The sequence below is a fragment of the Anser anser genome (genome assembly GCF_964211835.1).
Source record: "Anser anser genome assembly, chromosome: 4".
In the NCBI taxonomy this organism is placed as follows: domain Eukaryota; kingdom Metazoa; phylum Chordata; class Aves; order Anseriformes; family Anatidae; genus Anser; species Anser anser.
Window position 1 is genome coordinate 27,252,535 of NC_139724.1, and position 22,835 is coordinate 27,275,369.

At 35.6% G+C, this 22,835-nt stretch overlaps 1 protein-coding gene across 16 annotated transcripts in view; it reads left to right on the forward strand.

Moving 5' to 3' along the window:
• NEK1 (NIMA related kinase 1) overlaps positions 1-22,835 on the forward strand; it is a 47,491-nt gene that overhangs the window by 8,611 nt on the left and 16,045 nt on the right. For 4 of the 16 annotated variants that reach the window (XM_083833556.1, XM_083833564.1, XM_083833566.1 and 1 more), the window contains exons 4-22: positions 46-143; positions 1,657-1,740; positions 2,206-2,273; positions 2,389-2,475; positions 3,549-3,603; positions 4,827-5,027; positions 5,990-6,050; positions 7,222-7,379; positions 9,513-9,572; positions 9,805-9,864; positions 10,016-10,063; positions 10,157-10,231; positions 13,759-13,928; positions 14,011-14,142; positions 17,489-17,591; positions 19,186-19,269; positions 19,782-19,865; positions 21,105-21,182; positions 22,268-22,363. In XM_083833556.1, coding sequence (XP_083689682.1) covers positions 46-143; positions 1,657-1,740; positions 2,206-2,273; positions 2,389-2,475; positions 3,549-3,603; positions 4,827-5,027; positions 5,990-6,050; positions 7,222-7,379; positions 9,513-9,572; positions 9,805-9,864; positions 10,016-10,063; positions 10,157-10,231; positions 13,759-13,928; positions 14,011-14,142; positions 17,489-17,591; positions 19,186-19,269; positions 19,782-19,865; positions 21,105-21,182; positions 22,268-22,363 — 1,802 coding nt within the window. The remainder of the gene's footprint in view (positions 1-45; positions 144-1,656; positions 1,741-2,205; positions 2,274-2,388; positions 2,476-3,548; positions 3,604-4,826; positions 5,028-5,989; positions 6,051-7,221; positions 7,380-9,512; positions 9,573-9,804; positions 9,865-10,015; positions 10,064-10,156; positions 10,232-13,758; positions 13,929-14,010; positions 14,143-17,488; positions 17,592-19,185; positions 19,270-19,781; positions 19,866-21,104; positions 21,183-22,267; positions 22,364-22,835) is intronic. The other 12 variants (XM_083833568.1, XM_083833567.1, XM_083833571.1 and 9 more) reach the window with 12 other exon arrangements.

Consider the following 22,835-nt stretch of genomic DNA (forward strand, 5'->3'; position numbering starts at 1 on the left):
ATTTTTTTTTCTTCCTTTTGAAATACTTTTTGTTTTGTTTTGCAGAAAATGGCTGTCTCTACATAGTGATGGATTACTGTGAAGGAGGAGACCTGTTTAAAAAAATAAATGCCCAGAAAGGAATCTTATTCTCTGAGGATCAGGTAACAGCAAACTGATGCCATAGTGTTTTCCTGCATTCCTTTTTGAAAAAATTTCCTTTTTTCATTAGTTTCAAGATATTTTGGTTAAATTATGTAGGTACGGTTTCTTAACCTCTATAGAAGGTTTCCCAGACAGTGGTGGTTGTTACCATCAGTCACAGTACTGCCTTTTTTGTAGCTGGAGACCTTGGTGTGTTATCTGGGGTTTGGTCTTTGTGTGTAAGATGCTTTAAAAAAAGTTGCATTTCTTGCAGAGTAAACCAAATCTGATATATGAAAAACACTAAAGGTCATCATGAATATTTTTAATCCTACCAGATATCATGGCAGAGGATTTTATTTTGTAAAACTGACTTCAGTTTTTTGGAAGTATAAAATAACTTGCTTTGTAAAATGTAATAAAGAAGCAATATGAAGTTTGCCTAATTATTATTTTTTTCAGTAGAAAAACTTTATATTCTATTGGAAGTATACCGTAAGATTTTATTTCTCAATCGTACTTGTTATTAAAGTCACTTGTACTGCATGAGAGTCTGGGATAACACAGATGATTTTAATGTACAGATCAGATGAAACTAAGTGAAAATAGATTATGTGGGATTCAGGTTTTTGGTCTTAAGTCGTATGTTTCCTTGCTTACAAATCATTTCAATGCTTTTGCATCTGCATATGGCAGGAGTACCAGAATCTGAACTTTCCTGTGGTTGGAAAGGCTTATGAGTATTAGCTCTGTTGATGGAATTCAGAGTAGGGTAATGAAACATTTTGGACACAACTTGTAAAATGCCAAACTTTCTAATTTGGACTCAAATACAAGACTTGAAAATGGAAAAATGAAAAATACACCTTACATTGTACTGTAATGTTGAAATTTATGTACTTGTAAGTTGGGAATGTGAAGTCATTATTCACATGGAAAAGTTCTTGCTGCTTTTCCCTTTTTACATTGTGATTTTTACACATTCACAAAAAAATACTGTTTGTTGCCTTATATATAATCTTATTATACATTGTTGCCTTTCTCATTGAAATCTGCTTTGTAGTATTTTTCTTTTTAAGGTAAAATACGTAAAATTAATGGATGTTAAATAAGTGTTTCTGTAAACATAGGTATAGCTTTTTAGGACTTGGCTAATTAGCTGTCTGCAAGAAGACTTGTTGCACCAATTTCAGCAAAAGGGTATTCTTCGTGTTGCAAGTTCTGTGCTTTAAATGTTTTAGCCAATCAAATTTATTATGCATACGTTTTGTTAGTTTTTAATACTTAATGAAACCAGTAATTTCAGGCTTAACATCTAACTTATATATGTGCTTTTTTCATTTGAAATTTTGTGTTATAGTGACAGTACTGTGACAGTCTTAATGATTCTATGGTATAAATGAAGACAGGTTTATGGGAAGAGGGTAAAACCTTGAGCTATAAAACTGATTTGATAATATCTTCAGTAATATAGCTAGAGAAGCTTTCAGATAAATAAAGATGCTGATGTTGCATTTTCTCTTTTATGCATAGATTCTGGATTGGTTTGTACAGATCTGCTTAGCACTAAAACATATACATGACAGAAAAATCTTGCATCGCGACATAAAGTCACAGGTATGTAGGTAATTTTCTTTTCTTTTTTTTAGCAAATCTACTTCCAAAGTGATTACATCTGTATTTTGTTAGTGGAAGTTGGCAAATTATTGAAAATAATCTTTTTATATAATCACTTTTTTTTTTTTTACTGGAAACACTTTTTTCTTCAGAATTATCCAGAAAAGGTTTATATGGTATTTGTATAAACAGACAAGGACAAGTTATTTGAGTATTGCTCATGTGACAGTTTCTATTTCTGCAAATAATTATATTTTTAGAATGTGCAGTAGTGGTTTCTTTAATTTTGATAAAGCAGGGCAAGAGTAAGTCTGGTGTTTCACAGTCAGTAACACTAATTCTACTGACTGCATAGTAATCGAAGAGTAGAAAAAAAGAGTAGTCTTTTCAAAACATATTGAGGAAAAAAAAGTGCAATTGTATGAATGTTTTAATTAACAGACTTCTTAAAATTTCTATACCAAGAATATCTTTTTAACCAAAGATGGAACAATACAGCTGGGAGATTTTGGAATTGCCAGAGTTCTGAACAGGTAACTCCTTTTTTAATACTGGTTTCTATGATTTAATCTGAATTGCTTTGATTTAGGAAAACAAAATTTGTGCTCCTCTCACGTGCATTAACGTTCATTCTTACTTTTTTCTTAGTACTGTGGAGTTGGCTCGCACGTGCATAGGAACACCATACTATTTATCACCTGAAATATGTCAGAACAGACCTTACAACAATAAAAGGTACTAATAACCATATTATTAAACATTTTTGTTAAGGAGAAGATAGTGAGTTCTTTGGAATACTAAGGCTGTTCTATTCACATGATGATGAACAGCCACTAGTTCATCCTTTACCCAAGACGTCAGAGCCTCACTATTCAGGTAGGATCTTGCAGGTCTGTGTAATGTAAAGTAACTTGATGAAGAGATGATTTCGCTTAGTGCTTCGAATTCTAGATCTAGCCTTGTTCTTAGTTATGGTTCCACTTTTGCCAATCTGCACATTACTGCCGTAATTTATGAATGTGAAAATATATTCAGAAAGAAATCACAAACACAGTAATTGAATTCTCTAAGCACATGCATGGGTAGTCATACGGAAGAACATCCTGCAGGTATTGTACTTTACATTTGCTGTCCTGGCAAGTACACTGTATCTGGTGATGGTATCCCTAATGTAATTAAAGTGGCTATTAGCTATTTATTCTTATTCTTCACTAAACAGCTGAAACATGCCCATTGTTGTGAATACCTCATACTAATTTGTATTGTTTTCTTAAATGATAAAATGATTATAGCTCCTTGTCCCTCGTTTTCTCCTACATGAGATTTCTTGTCCAATTATATTCTAAACAAATTCTACAATCTTCTAGTGAGTGTAGGTAACGTAAGTAAATGTTAAACAGAGTAAATGGCCTGCTTAGCTGAATTTAAGATTTTTATTTGCTGTGTTGGATGGTGGGTAGCTTTTTTATACTTCAGAGATCTCAGGCAAATGTATACATCTAGAGAAAACAAGCCTTTATCCGTAGTTCATCTAATTTCTCTAATTTGGTTAGTGCACATGAAAAGGTCTAAAATCTGGAGCCAAAATAACCCCCTATGTTTTTCAGACTGACCTTGCTTTTGATTGTTGATTTTGTTTGTTTGCTGAGGTTTTGTGGTTTGGGGAGCTGGGGATGTACATACAAGGGAGACTGTTCTCTACTCAAAACACATCATTTGGCTTTTCAAAGGTAGCGTATTTAGTTAATAAGTTATATGTCAATCTTACACCCACAACTAACTATTGGGATGTGTTCTTCTTGATTTAGTGATATCTGGGCCCTTGGTTGTGTTCTCTATGAAATGTGCACACTCAAACACGCAGTGAGTAGGAACTTCTTGTTTCTTTGAAAGAATACTGAATTTAGAGATTATTTTTTTTCTGCTGTTATTGCAAATGTATTTCAGTTGATTAAGGGTTTTCATGGTGACTGCTTAAAATTGCCTTCAACAATTTAATCCCCTTTTCCAATACTGACCAGCATTTTTGGTGTTTGGGTTTATGCCAATCTCCGCAGAAATCTTAGTATTGTTTTATTATTATTTTCAAGGTACGTGTGTTAGCTGAAAAGATGTTAGCTGCAGTAACAAATAGTGTTCTTTTCTTTCCAAACACTTCACATTTTTGTTGTAACTGAGCCTAAATTCAGACTGTCAGCTTTTCTGCAGGTAGATTCATGAATTTCTGTTTAGAATACTAGTAGTTCTTAGAAAAAATTACCAAAGTAAGAGTTGCCCTTTTTTTTTTTTTGAAGAATACATCTTTAATCCACTTTTCAGTTACGAAGGGAAAAAAAAAACATTTTTGTTATCGTTTTATTTTAAAAATAGCTATTTTTATTAAAAGAAAGAAGATTATAATAACATGTCAATCTGAAAAAAAAACACCTTCCAGAGCATAAAGATTTCATAACAGCTTTTGCAATTTCTTATGGTGTGGTCTTTTCTGGGACAACAGTGTTGACAAAGTTGCCTCTGTGGGGTGATAGCAGTAGATTGTTTTCTGTAAACTGGGCGATACGCACTGCTTTCTTTTTGTTGTACAAAGGAATTGAATTGGAGCGTGCTGCCTCCTGAGCGTAGGCTAAGTGTAAGAATTCCTTTGGATTTTGCACAGAATTAATGTGATGTTTACATTCTTTCATTTAGAAGGGCTTCTCTACAAAGGGTAGAAGGCATGTGGTAGTGGAAAGTGTTTGGGAAAGTAAAGAGGATCAAGCAGATGTAGTTACATAATTATTTCGTCCTTACCTGTCTATCACTGTCCATCAAGATCTGGGGGAAACTGTATGTTTCTATGGTATGAAGTAGCTGTAGTGTGATGTATTTATATGTAAATGCAATATTTGGCAGTAGATTATTTTAAACTATTGATGGAAACTGTTGATGGCCTTGAAAATTTGTTTTGATATGTTCAGGCAAATGAAAGGGGGGATTCTTTGTATTTGGTTGTCAGTTTGGTTTTTTTTTCCTTGCCTTTATGTGTAGCTTTACATGTGGGCAAGCAGTAATATGCAGTAACTGTTTTGTTTTCTTGCATGATATAGTTTGAAGCTGGTAACATGAAGAACTTGGTACTGAAGATAATCTCTGGATCTTTTCCTCCTGTTTCTATGCATTATTCATATGACCTACGTAACCTACTGTCACAGTTATTTAAAAGGAATCCTAAGGATAGACCATCAGTAAACTCCATATTGGAGAAAAACTTCATAGCCAAACGGGTTGAAAAATTTCTCACACCACAGGTATGGAGTTGGCTTTCATATAGTTTTGCTGAATACATCGTAGGACTTTTCTTTATTCTGATGTCAATATACAACATGGGAAATTGGAGTATTAGTATTTCCTACAGCTTTTATGCAGACCTTTCCAGTTGAGTAAAAAAGATTGTTACTGTGAAGTGAAAAACAAAAACAAAGCAATACAAACAAACAAAACAAAAAAAAACACAAACTCAAATTACTTAAGTTTCACAAATATCAAACGACGTTAAGTGCTATTTTATATGTCTTTATATTTAGTGAGGAATTTTGAGTCAGATGCTCATTGATTTAGACAGGCTTTTTTCATGACATACAGGAATAGTACTGATATATGAGGTAAGTAAATACAGGCAGAGAAAGTACACGGAGGAAATGAATGCAAAAGGAGACCTCACTGAGTATAAAGAATCCTAATAGACTGTAATTCCAACCTGCAGAAATTTCAACTTTAGTTCAATTTAGTTCAATTATATTCAATTATATTTAGTTCAATTATTTAGTTCAACTTTAGTTCAATTATAGTTCATATTACTGCTCCAATGAAAGATCAGAATAAGAGGTCTTTACAGCAAAGCTTGTTCTCCTGCCTTTTACAGAATGGATATGAAATTTTTATTTAGGGTTAAGTCAGGCAAACGTTAAGAAGTAGTAGACTACTACCAGATAAAGATTCTATTTTCTCGTAGATTGTGTACACAATTTTGATAACGGGTTAACTCACATGCTCAAATTAGAGATGCTATCTAATCTTAAAAGATGTTTTCTGTTTTTTTTTTAAATAAATTTTGTTGGTCACTGGTGCATACATAGTTTAGTATTCATTTAAAGTTATGGCAAATAGTATTAGAAGCTTTCTGAAAGAGGCATACGCACTTTTCTGAAAAGGAGTTCTTTCTAGCTTTGGGTGTAAACACTGTTGGCTAACAGTTCAACTTTTTGTTTAGCTTATTGCAGAAGAATTCAATCACAAAATCTTCCAGAAGTTTGGACCGCATGCTGCACCAGGTAAGTAAATGTGTAAACTGCTTTTGCTTTCAAATCTGGCAAGATTGTATACCTACTTTTGTTCTTGTATTTTGGGTGTGTTCTTAGAACTGATTTTACAAGTTCTGAGGAGAAGAGAGAGAGAAGCATTTTTTTGTTTTCTTTTTTCACGGGGGAGCTGGATGTATGTAGAGTGCAAATCATGTTAATGCAATCTATGAGCCTGTCACATTTTAAGTGTACTCTTTCTTCTTGCACTGTTACGTTTCCAAAATGTAAGGAGACAGTGAAAACTGCAAATGCTGAAAACTATTTATTTGTTGTTAGTGTACATTTTTTTGCCTTATTAGTGACAAATGGGTAATGAGAAATCCCACTCCTTGTGGGGAAAAAAGAAGAGTGGGAGGTTTTTGTTAGAGATTCCAGGATTAAACCTTGACTTAGTAGTAGAATTTCTGCTGTTGGTGGCAAATTAGATTGTAGTTCACTTTCTCAAGTTTTCCTACAATAGTCAGTTTACACTTATTTCTTAGATTTTCTTCCTTTTTTCCCCTCCTTGTAATTATTTGAAACTGTGGCAAGTGCTCTGGTGTTTTTTGGTAGTATTGTGAATGTGTTTCACTGCTGTCCTGCTATTCTGTAGTAAGAGAAACCTGCTTGCACAGATTCAAATTCACAAGATGATACTGGCATATTTTCAGGAACTTTTCATGGAAAACAATGTCCCTGGAGGCTGTTGAAACTGCAGCTGGTTTAGAACTCATCTTCTGCTGACATGAGTGTTGCAGGTTGCAGGCCAGTGTCATTAGTGGAGGGAGGCCTGCCTCTCAATTGCATTGGGAAAACTTTTCCCTGTGTTCATGACAACTGGATAATAAAACATGGCAGCCAGAACAAGTTTATATTCTCCAGTGTAAAGTGAAGTTGTAAAAGTGAAAAGTTCAGGGATAGTGTCCTGCTATTTCGTATATTATAATATATAATATCAATATATATTCATATATAAAAATGATATTTAGAAGAGCTGTTCTGGACAACTGGATATGTTACATTTACATAGTCAGCTCACATGAATGAAATGTTAGCACTTACCCATTCTCCTCCAGCTTTGCTGTACCAGTACCTTAGGAAATGGAAATACAGTATACTGACTGGCCTGGATATAGCTGTAAAGCAGCCTTTTCTTGTTTAGCTAAAAGACCAGCTCAAGGACAAATCCTGGCTTCAGTTGCACCAGCTCAGAAAATTACCAAACCCGCTGCAAAATATGGAGTGCCTTTAGTGATGAAGAAGTCTTCTGATGCACCCAAAAAGCTTCATGAGAAAAAGATGATGGCTAAATTTAGACAGGTAATTAACAAAGATACTTAAATTGAACTGTTTTGCTAATGTTGTATTTAAACAGTATGATAATATTTTACATTCTTTTTCAAAATGTTGCTTATATGGATGTAGTACTGAGGTACTGTAGTACCGAGTACTGTAGCAGTAGTACTGTAAATGCTTGTCTTGCTTCATTATGGATTCTTTTTCTTTTTAATATAAGGATTTTTGGAGACTGCCACCTTGGGCTTGATTTCTAATGTCACTGCTGAATTAGATGTGCTCTGCATATGTTTTCAATTTCTGTGTTGGTGTTGACCACTGTTAGAAATATTGAAAGTCTGTCAGATAAACCAAGATCATTGACACAGAATAAATATATTTGCATCGTTCTTCTTGGTTCAAAAATAATCTGCAACTTTTTAAACCTTAGAAAACTTTTAATAACTTTCTAAAGTGTTGTCAAGCAGAGACATTGTGTAATCAGAAGAGGACTTTCCCAGACTTGATTCCATGAGCTAATGAGAAATGATTTTCTGGATACCTTCATACCATACTACCAATCTTTTTTTTCCAGTCATCTTTCTTTATGTTCCCTATTACATGAAGCTGTTTATATATAATTCCTTTAATTACTGCATGGCCCGGAGATATTTCATGATACAGTTAGTTAGGCACATGCCAAGCATCTAGTAACCAAGAAGCTCCCACTTCAGCTTTATTTTCTGCCATCATCAAGAGAACGAATTCAAAATGTCTTCTGAAGAAGTGGGTTGTTTGTTTGTTTGTTTGTTTGTTTGTTTGTTTCTTTCTTTCTTTCTTTCTTTCTTTCTTTCTTTCTTTCTTTCTTTCTTTCTTTCTTTCTTTCTTTCTTTCTTTCTTTCTTTCTTTCTTTCTCCCCATGGCTCTTTGGAGAATATAATACTGAGATCTCTGTGAAATTTGATATTATATTTAGTAGATGGAAAGAAAATTAGCCCTGAGGTAGTTTTTCCTTAATCCTCCAATAACTGTTGAACCTCAGGGATAACTTCTGTCAGTTATCACACAGGCCTCATTTGCTCATCATGTGCAGTTTGAAAAAGAGAGCAAAAAGAAGGGAACACGTAAACGTGTGTGTCCTAATGAGACCACAAGTCTCTTTCTCTTTTAAAGCTTGGTTGTGAAATCAACTGCTGTTTTGCTGCTGTTTATAATCCGTTTCACCAGCTAACACTAAACCCACTTGCACAGAGACCCAAAGCCCTCACTGTGGCAGGATATGCAGACTGAGGAAGAATCCTCATGCTGTAAGAAGTAAAAAATGCTGCAATTTTAAGACATTATTTGTGTGGGTTGTATGTAGTGACAAGGGATAAGATGTAGGATAGAACTAATGGCTACGGTGTAATGTAAGTTTTCTTCTCTTTGCTGTTGTTTCAGGCTAGCCTCAGCTTGCAGTTCTCAACTGGATTTTTAATGGAACATGCAACAATCATCTCGCTTAGTGTTATTCTAAACTATTCTAAACTATTCTCGCTTAGTGTTATCTCTATAAAGATTTCTGTTTTCTGAGATACTTGACTTTAAAGTACCAATCTGATGGGATTGTCAAAAGAAAATCCTATGAATCTATCTGTATTCTTTTACAGTCAGAGGGGGAAAAAAAAGCTTTGAGTAACACTCACTTTTTGAGAAGATTAGAGTAAGAAACATAGCTTATTTTGTATAGCGGACTTTTTACCAGATATTCAATTGTGGCTTCATTCCCCTCTTCCATGGATAACAAGAACTTAGGTAGAGTTACACAAGAGAAGTCACCTAAGGATAACCTAATAAATCTGTTCTCCAAGTAAAAAGAGAATCTTAAAATCGAGGACCCTCAAAGACTATGAAAAGATTATAATATGGAATGACATTGCCAGAGAAGAAAAATTAAGACAGATCTGAAATTACTACCTTCAGCTTTCAAGATGGAGCTCTTAGCAAAGGATGAGCAAGTACAATAGCCTTTACCTAAGATCTGAGCAGTGCTTTTCATTTACAACCTCCTCAGTAATGAATTATTTTAAACCCATTTTTGCACATACTGAATTGTGAATTTAATTTTTTTTCTTTGATTAGAATTTTTCTTTCAGACTGACATTTGCTATCTAATTTGAAGTTTCACCTTTTATCTAGGACTTTCCAACTCCCGTGAAGAAAATGAATCCAGGAGAAGAAAGGAGGAAAATGTTTGAGGTATCACAAAATCATCTGCTAATATTCAATCTAAGCAAAAGCTAGGTCCAGAGCAAGAATGACAAAATAAAACCTTCAAACCTTTCCTCCTTATATTTTTTTTCCAAACATCTAGACATGATTTTTATCTTCGTGGACATAAGTCAGCAATTGGAAGACTAACCAATCTTGACAGACACTTCACAGAATAATGGCTCGGTAATAAATACCAAATTATATGCTTGTTTTTCAGGAACCTTCAAAAAAGAAAAGGTTAGAATTGCCTGAAAAAGAAAAACGCCAGAGAGATCAGGTAGACAAGATACTTGAGGCACCCTTTTTTTTTTTTTTTTAACATCCATAGTAATTTCAGTGAAATGTGTTGTGTTTTGTTGCCTGTTGCCTAGGAATATGGAGTAGTTCAGTTTCCCAGTTACTAAATATGTTTAATCCTTACATTGCAGGTCAGTTTACTGAAGGCAGAGGAAATAAGAAGATTGGAGAAAGAAAGGGTAAAATGTGTTTAAAATGTGTTAAGAGTGAAGCTCAATTTTTCTTAAAGTGATTCCTTGAACTATGTTTTCCTTTATTGTTTTCTCCTTCAGATGGAACGAATAAACAGAGCCAGGGAACAAGGATGGAGGAATGTGCTTGGTTCAGGTGGAAGTGGTGATGTTAAGGTTGGCAGCAGATGCAGAAATGTGATGTAATGTGTTCCCCCCCACCTTGGTTATCTGGCATGGTCTTATCTTTTCAGAAAGATCTGCTCTTGGAGATCAACTCTTGGAGCTGTCCAGTATTAATCTACTGATAATTTAAGGCAGAGTGTATAACAGACTTTTTATTCCCTGGCTTTTTGGAGATCATGTGCAGTTTTCATTTTTAATACTTATTAAATTTCTGAATCTCCCCTCTTTCTGCCAGTAATGGTTTTCATGCACCACTTTCTTTTTTCCACTCCTGCTTTTGCTACTTCTCCTGCGCTAAATCTATGCATGAACAGCTTCTTTCATATTCAAGTTTGTTCTTGAAATTTTTTGTTGAAATATTTTCCCAGGTTCTCATACTGCGATAATGGACATCTTTCCCAATATTAAAAATGTGCTTTTAAGCATTCATTTTTATTTACCAATGTAAATGACAATTACAATACCTATATTGATAAGTTGTCCATGATGGGAGAAGAAATTCCTGAGTAAATGTAATTTTTTCCTGAAAGCAGTTAACCCCTTAGCCATTCACTTCGTATGGAATTAAATTACATAATTTAATCTTAATCCTATGGCAGTTTCTATTTGCATAACTGTTCTGGGAAGTAGTATCATGAAAATACTTGAATATAAAAATCTGGGTCCTCTATTTTCATCAGACAGAGCCAGTGCAGAAAGTTCAGTATTGTTGTGGTGTAAATCTATTGAACAATATGAATTGGGTTAAAAACCAGCCATTTGTTTTGGTGTTAGGGAGTCCTGCAAAAATATTTAGCCTAAACAAATTCATCACAGTTTTCATAAACAAGCTCTGGCTAAGCACTGGGGTCAAAATGAGAAGAGGTTTTATTTTCTGCTCCTTGTACAACAAAATATGAAGACACCGAAAGTACGTGACCAGGTTTCATTAGCTACTTTTGATAACTATTCTTCAAAATAGGTATATTTTTTGGCCGTGTGTCACATATCGCATAACTTAGCTTAAATATAAAAGCAAATGTAAAAATACCAGACTTTCAAAACTACCATGTGTGGATTTAATGGGAAATCAAAAACCATCATCTGGTTCCCATGCCTTCATTCTCTCTCTCAGGATGATGCTGGCAAGCACCAATGCAGGGCTCCATACAACATCACAGTATCACAGATTTCTAGGTTGGAAGAGACCTCAAGATCATCGAGTCCAACCTCCGACCTAACACTAAGTACTCCACTAAACCATATCGCTAAGCTCTACATCTAAACGTCTTTTAAAGACCTCCAGGGGTGGTGACTCCACCACCTCCCTGGGCAGCCCGTTCCAATGCTTAATAACCCTTTCGGTAAAGAAGTACTTCCTAACATCCAACCTAAAACTCCCCTGTTGCAACTTTCGCCCATTCCCCCTCGTCCTGTCACCAGGCACGTGGGAGAACGGACCAACCCCCACCTCTCTACAGCCTCCTTTAAGGTAACTGTAGAGAGCGATAAGGTCGCCCCTGAGCCTCCAGACCCCTCACCAGCTTGGTCGCTTGGTCGCCCTTCTCTGGACTCGCTCGAGCACGTCCATGTCCTTCCTGTAGCGAGGGGCCCAATGATATAACATGATATATAAGCATTGGCATATTTGGATCAGAGCTCTATATGTTTCTGAAAACAATCATGCCTTTGATTGACTTCAAGAGTTTTATTGCAAGGGCCTTAGACATGGAAAGTACTCTCTGTTTTTTAGCTAAAACTGCATCACTAACTTTTCGTATTCACAGTAATGTAAGGAAATTGAGTTTCAGTGGCCGTGCATATTTTCACTAAGTGTCACTGTGTAAAATATCAGAGCAAACATCCTTCAAAATTGTTTGAAATTTGTTCTCTGGATTAGGTAGTTTTGTGCAGATCGTACTGCAGGCCACTAAGGTATCATCACTCAGATTTCCATGTACTGTTACAGTATTCTTGATGTAATTATCCTCTTCCTTTCTCCCCCATGAAAACTGCAGCCAGTGACTCCCTGTTAGTTTAGAGTAGCAGTGTTCAAGCATTCCAGTAATGCAGGCCACATAGTCTCTAAATGCACAGCAGGGTCTTGCAGTGCAGTATTTTCTCCTCCTGTCTTTTTTGGATTGGTTGCTGGTACCTGCTTCTGGGGTAGAATAGGGAAAGAGATGGCAAGGAGTAGACTCTGGGTTTGTGCTTCTAGCAGGGGCTGTAACCGTTCTGCAGATGGTTGATGAGCACCTGCTGCTAGCATTTGCTTAGAGATTGATCATACTATTTCTTTGGGTAGTCCTTTTGGAAACTGAGCTCTAGTAATTGTAGATGAAACCTTTAAGAGTGTCTAAGGTAAGGCTTTGCATTCTGTTTGTAGAATCAATTGTCTTGTATAATAAATTAATTTTACCCAGAAGAACAGTGTACCAGCATACTTATTTTAATGCCTAGATAAATCTTCCAGTTAGTACTCTTATCACATGGACTATTGATGTGCATTGAGCAATTGAAACTGAGAATGTGAGCCAAATTCCGATGTTAAATATAGGCTGTTCGAGAACTTCTGGGTGGACAACTGTAAGTCTGTCACATCTGCATTGTCGCATTCGAACGTACATGAAATACTTTGGACCACTCTGGAAAGAACATTCACCCTATTGTTAAAGCAGATTCCATAGGTTTGTTACCATGGGCTATTTGACCACTTTCCCCAGGTGTAAAGGGAACATCTTTATGCATGTGCTGACAACCTTAACCTTGTTTTGCCAATTTCACACTTTCTGCATCCATCCTTGGCTACTACTGTACACAGCTGCTTGCAACATTTTGTTTTTTATTATTATTTTCACACAAAGGCTCTCCAGGAATTCGAGTCTTTGAGAGTGACAGAGATCATTTTCACAAAGCTGTAACTTGTGGTACATGTTCCCCTGATCTGAACTTCAGTAGGGAAGCATCTCAGTTCTGGTGATGCAGCCAAGTTATAGATTGCTAAAAATGGGGATTCTCAGATAAATCTGGTGCTAACGTCACTCAGCAAATTTAGAAGTGTGCTTAACTGTTTCTAACTTCAATTTTAAAAGTTAATGTTTGGATAGAAATCACTCAGTAGTGCTTCAGTTAGTACTGTATCATTTTTAGCTTTTTGTGCTAAAACTTTGATTTTTGCTGTGTAGAACATCTGCTATCTCCAGTTACACTTCAATGGATTCCTCACCAATAACTTCCAGAATGTGTGACAGATGTCTCATGTATAATTACACTATTATCAAAAGGAGGTAAAATACTGTGTTATTTTGGAGTGCTAACTGAAAAACAAGTTTTTAATTTATCAGTCTTGTAGTGGTAAAGTGATGAAAAGGGATCGTAATTCCTTGGTTAAAATAGGGGAACACCAAGAATAAAACTAGGACCAGTTCAGAATTGTTGCAGAACATATTAATACTTTCATTCTGCCAGAGAGGTGAAAATTGGAAGGGCTTGTTAAAACCAGTGTTTGAGATGTCCACCCTACCTTTTCTGATTTTCAGGCACCATATTATGGCGGTGGAGGTGGTCTTGGTCCTTTTCCAGTGTCTTCCAGAGGACAATATGAGCATTATCATGCTATTTTTGACCAGATGCAAAAGAACTTTAGAGTAGCTGAAGAGAGGGAAGCCAGATGGAGGGCAGAAGTACAAGGCCGAGAAGTTGTTGAGAGGTATGGCTACCTTCCACTAGAGGTTGCATGTGGTCTGCTTTAGATGAAAGTAATGAAAGTTACTGTACGTATTTATCTGCAGAGGAATTCCACCTGGAATACGTCCAGGAGTTCCTAAGGGGCCTGCAGGTCATCACCATTTACCTGATGCTGATGCAATTAGGAAAAAAATGAAAAGATCGAAGGAGGTGTCTAAACAAGCCAATGCAAACAGGTTGGACTATGATAATCCATAAATCTGTCCCTACGTGTTAGATTTTTGTTCTGTCTTGTTCCATTTAGTAGCTGAACATGTCTCAAAATCCATTGGTACTGTGCTGTCTGTTTGTGTGTTGGTCCCTCACAGACCACAATTCTTTTAGAACCAATGGAAACCTTGGCTTTCCCAATAGGGGAAAAAAGGATTACTTACAACTGTAACTAAACTAGATTTAAGCCAAAACTCCTGGCTTAATGCAGTTACAGTCTAGCTAAAACAATAACCCTCCTTTGCTTTTTTCATAGTTCTGTTTTCTGTGTTACCTGCCAAGATGCTTCCTTGTTCTATCATCTCATTCTGACTGCCTTCTCTCCATCTCAGTGTTTAATTTTCCAACGTAGAAGAGTGTCTAGAAAGCTTTTAGCGCTCTTAGCTCCTGTTTATTGACCAGTGGAAAACTCACAGTAGCTTTCTTCGTCAAGAGATGTGAATGCTAGGTGTTACAACAGTATGTAACTTACAGTTACTGCAAAGAATAAGCACCACAGAATTATAAAGTGAGTGTGTTTTGTATATAAAAAAACATTGATTGTCTACCTATTTCAGGTAGATTGGCAACCTCTTTCAGTTAGTTTTTTCAAAACTGCATTGCCTTTCTTCAAATCTGTTAGTATTGTTTAAAGGACTGTTTCCACACTGAAGAGTGGTATATGGGGAAGTATATACTTAGAAGTTCAGTACTTCAGCATTACTCACTAATTTTCATAGATTTTTTTTTTATATCATGGATTATTTAAACTTCTACAGATCCAGAGATGTATCCCATGGGGGCAGAAATAAATGGTGTTAATGTGAAGAAAAGGAAATGGCCAAAGAAAATGTTTGTTCTTCTAAAAGAATTTTATTCAGTTTTATGTTTCATATAGTATATGTTTTACCTTCTAGGTTTTTCTATTTTAAAATTTATGGCAATAGTATAGCACATTTAACACTGATGTTAAAATTTTGCAAGCTGCGAGGTACATGCTATTTCCTTTATAGTAATTTGGGCCATTGTGAGCTAACTGAAATTCTTCCTGATACAACCCAGGACTGGAAGGTGTATTTTCTCAACTGACATAGATGCGTCTTTCCAGCTTCCTCTGTTTATTCCCTACTCTTTGCATACAGTGCCATCATTGACAAATCTTGCCTAGGTTAGGGGTATTATTGTTTGCCTCACACATTCGACAATATTAGGTGGTACTTGGCTAGAGCCAGGTAAATTGTTTTAAATGTTTTTAAATTTGAGAGCAACTATATTAGAGGGCTGCAAATTACTAATAACCTGGAGATCCTGAAGAGTTCAGGATCAATTCAGTTGATTCAATTCAGTTTTTCTCAAATCCATGAATTCAGAAGCACTCGATGAACATAGTGTGCAGAAGTTTTAAAACAGATGGATATAATTTTCTTTTTCTGTCTATAAGATGGATTACCTTTAACCTTAAATTGAGCTGCTGTTCCTTAGCATTTAAAATGTGTTAAGTATTTGTACTTCATTAGCTAAAAGTAATTTTTTTTATCATAGCCTAGCAGTGTTTCTCTCTCACATGTTATTCTTTCAGCTAGAGATGAGATATAAAGACAGGTGTTCAAGATGTTTAACCAAAAGAAAAAGAATGTTAAGAATAACAACTTTCTTGAAGATAGGTAATTTAAAGTGTATGTTAAGAAAGTTGAGAAATCCTTGAGTTAAAGTCTTTTTGATTACACTAGCACAACTAAAGTGAAGCTAAGTACCCTCACCTTCAGCAATCTTTACAAATTGTCTCTTAGACAGCAACGCTGTCCAGAAGCAATCTGATTGAAGCGTTGTAACAATATGAGTCACTCAGCATTAGAGCAGGGAGAAATGGTATCACGTAAAATTTAGTTGAAATAAGTTTTTGCTATGTACTTGGTTTGAGACAAATAGTTTCTTTTGCTCAGAGAGCACCTCTCATACAGTACTGTAAGCTAAACTTTGTCGATATGACCTGTTTTGACAGATTTCTTTATCCACCAGTTGAGTTTATATGCAATGAACAGTTACAGTCAAAATCATATAGTGAGCCAAATACGTATATACAAAGATTATGAAGTGTTTCTTTCTTTACTGGTAACACTTCTGTGGACTGTCTTGACTTTTCAGAGCAGCTACAGCATTTGTCCTGTTGTATCAAAGTCATTTTACATCTCTCTTACTTCACGAATTATAGCATATGGAAATAGCATTTTATTTCCTAATTGCTGGGTGGTGGGGTGAGGAAGACTAGGTGCAAGCGGGTTTAGTTAGTGTGCTAATTCATTTAGGAATTACTAGGAATAGTTCCTGTGTGGCAAAATTATTTTTTCTTTAACTGTTTCAGCCTGATGGGTTATTGCTATCAGCTTATTCCAATACCTTCCTGTCTGTTGCCGGACTCCCAACACTCTTCAATCAGATGAGGCTAGGGGTGCCTTGGAAAGGGGATTGACTCATCGTTCCACAATCTGTTACAATATCTAACATCATTCATCACCTTTTTCTGTTTTTTTTTTCTTGTTTTGTTTTGTTTAGGTAGGGAGCTTTCCCCCCTTAGTCTATTTCCAACCAATTTTTCAGAAACTGTTTCCACTACAAAATGATCCTATGTATGTATTAGGAAACTTTGCCAGCTGCTCAGTTGCAATAAATTGATTTTAGCCTTGTTTACCCAAACAGGTCCCTGACCTGGGGTGAAAAATGTGAAAAAACATCTTGTTTTGGTTAATTCTGAGGTAGAAAAACTTCTTCAGAGTCCCTTTAAAAACAGACAAGCAAAAGTCCCGCTAAATCCCCCCAAAACAGTTGCCAGAATACTGTTGGAATACCAGCACTGTGTCTGTTTATCTAAGCGGTAAGTGGTAGAAGCTCTTACTCCAAGCATAGGTCAGATTAAGGCTACTGGATGGCTCATGAGTAAAGTCTTCTTGCCCATCTCTAAAGGGAAGCCTCGAAGGAATCTGTCCTTTTTTTTAATGTTTTATTTTACAAATGATAATTAGTGAAAACAAGCTGAGATGTTTTCAGAACTAACTGCACTAAAATTGTGATTTGACATTCATTTTGTTTTGATGAGCAGGATATGGAAGAACAACACAGTGTTCTGGGAGGGCGTGTTTAATTGGACTTTTAATGTAGTTGAACCTATTTTTTCTCCATTTTGTGGAAGTCTGACGTATTTCAGCTTATTAAAGGCGTTTTGTGAAGATACATTTTTCATAGTTAGTTTTTGTGTCCTAGCTTGAATATATGTATAGGTTTTGCAAGTTTTGTATTTCAGAGACTTTCAGCTTGCTATGTGTTGTAATTATTCAGGCAAAAAGGGTGGTTACCTGCAGAAAGAGCAAGGCAAGTGGAAGAATTCTGGCAACGAAAGAGGGAAGCCATGCAAAACAAAGCTCGAGCTGAAGGACACATGGTATGGAAAATCTGGTCTTCCTACTTATATTACTGCTTCAGAATGCTTTACAAATCAACAAAGGAAAAAAAATACATTTTTGTGCATGTCTAACTTGATATTGAGAACTTTAAAACATTACTTTCATATTTTTTCTGTTTATAGCTGTAAAGTTTTGATTAAAATTAAACTATGTATTTTTCAGTAGCCTGAACTTTAAATGAAGTGTGATTAAATTTTTAACTCAGCTACAGTAGTGTGTTGCTACAGTAGTGTGTTTTAGAAAAACATTCTGTTTATTAAGAAGATATTATAAAGACATCCATCTTAAGTCCATAGAGGTTAACTAATGGACAGTGTCACAAAATGCTGTTTGTTCTTTATGCTTGCAGTTCTAAATTCAGTATTCCTCTAGGAAATGTGTTTTGCTGTAACAACATCTTGTAAGTGATTCCTTTATATTAGGATGTTATTATTTCTGAAAAAGTGAATATGGAGAATAATATACCTTTCTCTTTTTTATGGCTTAACATTCAAGCCAAAACTGGAATTCATGGAATCCTCATGAATGTATGCTATTTCTTACCTGTGAGAATGGTTCTTTTAATTTATTCTCTCATCCCCCAGTGACTAAACAACAGAAGTTTAGAAATACCCTCTTTTCTTGAATTACTGATGTTTCAGCTCAATCTGAAAGAGTATTTAGCGAAAATTTTTGTATTCAGTGCTTCCTGTCAAGAATTTAACTGGAGTATTGATTTACAGGTGGTTCTCTGTACTCAAGCTTGAGAAAGCTAAAGCCACGGTGTTTTACAAGGCACAAACAAGGTCCATGTAACAACACATAATAAATGCAGTAAACATACATCTAATTTACAAATCAAGATATTTTTAATAAGTTCAGCAGGAGCTTACAGTATATCATGAAAAAAATAATAATTTAAATATGATTTTAAACCAAGCAGAAAACTTTAATTTAAATGATTCTTGTACTGTCCTGAAATGGACTCCTGTTTTCCATTCCTTTGAGGTTGAATCCTTTTGTTTACAGTTAGGACTCCGAATACATCACACTAATCTAGATTATAAACTGTATATCCATATGTATTAGCAATGTAAGACAGCTTGTTAAGTTTAGAAAGGAAAATGTAATAAGCTTATACAAATATGTTACAAGATTTATGAGTTTGCTACTTATAGTATGTTTAAAAAATTATGATAGATAAATGCTTACTCTACATATGATGATTCCACTTCTATCTTAGGCTTGACTTGACAATGGCAGAAATGCCAGCTGTGTGCCACAATTCGTATTTAATCCAGATGTACAAAAACTGCTGTCTGTCAGAATTTATGCTTCTAACATAGCAGAAGACCAGAATTGTAGGGAGAAAACTGCTGTAATATTAAAGGTCTAGCCTCTTCCTGGCTATGCAGGATTTTCAGTTATTACTGTCATTTGTTTCTTATAAGTCAAAGGGAGTTATCAGTTAATTTCAGAACAACTGCAGATCATTGGTGGATTTGCTTTCTTATAAATGAACATTTACTGGATAAAGCAGATAATTTTACTGCCCCAGCCATTTTAAATTTTATACCATTAAATGGCAAACAGGGTACACTGCAAAACGTGGCAGATATCTATGGAGGCAGGCCCATTTCTGCAAGAGGAAGGAAATCCAGAAACAAGGAAGAAGAGGTATGCTTGCCGCATGTTTGCCACTTCCATCACACAAACAGCACTATTTTGACCTTGACTGTGCCTCGTTTCCCTGCATGGTTCATTTGTGTAACAAAATGAAGACTTTATAAGTTCCTAAGAAATACATTTTTTTTTTTCTGGAATCTGGGTGTGTAATTTTTTTTTTTAATAATCATAAAATAATTGTTGTCTACAGCAGTTTGCCTAGGAAAGGTTCTTGAACATGCACGCATACCTATAGGGTGTAACCGTGTTGTAACAGATGCAACCATTCCAGGTCCTTGATTGTATCAAGTGTAATGGTAGCTTAATACTGAGGAACATAAGTTTCAGTTTTCTTTAATTTTATTGGATGAGAATTCTTCTGGAAATTATGAAGTGCTAATACAGTGACAGTGTTTTTTTCCCCTCATTTCGTTTTGCTTTTTGTGGAATCTTAGGTATTACAAACGAAGCATACTGCAGATAGTTTCATTATAATTGAAACTTATTTCTGTTCCTTACTTTAGGAATATTTGGCAAGATTAAGACAGATCCGGCTACAAAACTTCAATGAACGTCAACAGATTAAAGCAAAACTTCGTGGAGAGAAGGTCAGTTTGAAAAATAAATACTTCAGGAAGTTGGCTGTGGGATCATATTATTTTATCCCTGCAGAAATATTTTTATGATAAGCAATTTTACATGTAAATATATATATATATATACACATCTATTAACACATTTCATTCTGTTCCACGGTTAGTGTACCTGTATCTGTTCTTACAGAATTTATGAAATTTGTTGGATATTTCACTTAGAGGTGCAGCTTCAGTACATGTTACCTAATAACCTGTTAAAAAGTGGGACAACATAAAATTACATCTGAATTTGATCCACAAATCTCTCGTTAAGCACTAGCATGTTTATACTTTGTTGTGGTTTTGCCTCGGCAGGCAGCTAGGCAGCTAACCACCACACAGATGCTCGCCCTCTCTCCCCAGGGGGTTGAGGAGAGAATCAGAGGTAAAACTGCAAGAACTCACAGGTTGAGATAAGGACAATTTACTAGGTAAAGCAAAAGTCGTGTGAGCAAGCAAAGCAAGGAATTCATTTGGTGCTTCCCACTGGCAGGCAGGGTGTTCAACCACTCCCAGGAAAGCAGGGTTCATCACATGCAATGATTTCTGGGGGAGACAAATGGCGTCGCTCCCAACGTCCCCCTTCCTCCTCCTCAGCCCCGGCTGTCACCGCTGAGCGTGAGGCCGGGCGGTGTGGGACATACCTTTGGGCAGCCTGGGCCAGCTGTCCTGGCTGGGTCCCCTCCAGCTCCTGGGGCAACCCCAGCCCCCTTGCTGGCAGGGCAGCGCGAGGAGCTGGGGAGGCCTCGCTTCTGGGTGAGCACTGCTCTGCAACAGAACACAGATGTATTATCAATGCTATTTTCATCAAAAATCCAAAACACAGCATTGTGTCAGCCTCTACGAAGAAAATTAACTCTATCCCAGCCAAACCCATAACAGCGTATTTGCTTTTAGCTATAGGAACTTCTCTAGAATTGACTTTTTGACAATGCTCACGCAGAATATGTATGAATCAATGAAAAGTACCAGAATATTTTTCTGAAGTTTTTTTCTCTCCAGTGATATAATAAAAATAACAATAATAATCACTAGTCTCAAAAATGAAGTTTCATCCAAGTAGGTACTATATTCAAGTGAGGAATTAACATAGTAAAATTATGGCTTGTGTTAGTCAGACGGTCAGTCTAAATGATCCCAGTAGTCACTTCTATCACTCAGCTTTTAAGTACATGCATTGATGATAATTCTTTGAGGACTCGTGCTTTGCAGAATGAAGCTGGCAGTTCTGATGGACAAGAATCAAGCGAGGAAGCAGAACTGAAACGCAAAAAGATAGAAGCACAGAAGGTAATTGTGGGAAGGGAGGAAATGGAACTCCTTGTTTTAAAATTTGCTTATCTCATGAAGTTTCTTGCATTTCATTTTGCTATTAATAATCTGTTTATGCATCCACTAATAGAGGTTTTTGTCTCCGATAAGTCATACATACTGTATTGAGGTAACAACTCTTTTCAACTGATTTATCTCAGCAATTTCAAAATATGTTGTAATGTAGCATAGCAGGCAAAAATTTTCCCATCCATGCCTTTGAGGTTTCTCTCTAGATTAGCTTTAGTCCTCAAGGCAATTTGGTATAACTGAGATGGCATTTTGATACAGAAACGGAAAGGTAAATGTACCTTGAATAACAACAACTAGTTAGAAGAATAAAGGAAGCCAAAACTCCTCACTTGTGCTGACAGAGGCCACATGTAGGCTGTAAGGTGGGCTATTATATAACCCTGTGATAAATTGCATTTAGTTCAGAGTTTTACATCGGTTGTAATTCATAGGAATCCAGTTTTTTATTAGAGCTTTATTCTTTGTATTTTTCTAATAATAATATATACTATACTATACTTATATCAAGTATATGGGTATACATACTCTATCTGTTCATTTTTTCCTTTCATCTTCAAAGAGCAATGTAAAAACAAGCTGACCTTATGCCTAACCTTAGAACTAGGGGTGAAACAGCAATGGAAGCTTTTTGTGTTTGTTGAACAAATGTAGAAAGTTTAAGCTGAATATTTAATAGTTTATGATTAATGAATTTTGCTTCAAAACTTTTTTTTGTTTAGAAAATACTCTAATTTTAAATTACTTCTATCACAATTAATATATACACTAAAAAAATAATCATGCCAATCAAGAATTGTAAGTATATTTTGAGGAGTTGTTACCATTTTAAATATTGACGAACAGTTATTGTACTTGTGTGGTGATTTTGAGTATCAGTGGAGACCTTCCTTCGCAGTCTATAAAGCAGTAAGTGAGAGAAAGCGAGATGAAGTGATCCAACAATGTTTCTTTTTAAGATGTTCCACAGAATGGTGTACTAATGTTTTTTGTGGTTCAAGCTGGTCTTTTTTTTGCTTGTTTCTTTATTACAGGCCCAAGCAAATGCTCGAGCTGCAGTTCTAAAAGAACAGTTAGAGCAAAAAAGAAAGGAAGCATACGAAAGAGAGAAAAGAGCTTGGGAAGAACATGTAAGAAAACCTATTATACAGTCAACATATGTAGTACTGTGTATTTGTATGACTAAAATCTTACACTGTGATTCTCAAGCTTAGATAATGTGTCTTCTGAAACTGGAGAGAGCATCTGCCAGTCAGAATTCCCTCACTAAAAGCCTGATCTTAAGTATACTTGAATAAAAATTTGGTTCAAGAACTTAAGAACAGCAAACCTAAGAATCATTAGGATAAGTATTTTATTAGCATAAGTATTTTATTAATGGTCTGCAACTTACCAAATTGTACATAATCTTCTTTTGCTTACGTGTGCTGTGGAGTGACAAGTCCCACTAGTGATATCTCTCTGCTAAAAAAAAAAAAAAAAGTGGGATGTTGTGAAGCTGATAAATGGGAAATAGTTCATATATGTAGTTGACAGTTTAGTATGAAAATGTGTGACATGATTTTTTCTAAGATTTACCTGAGCATATTTGATCATACTGTG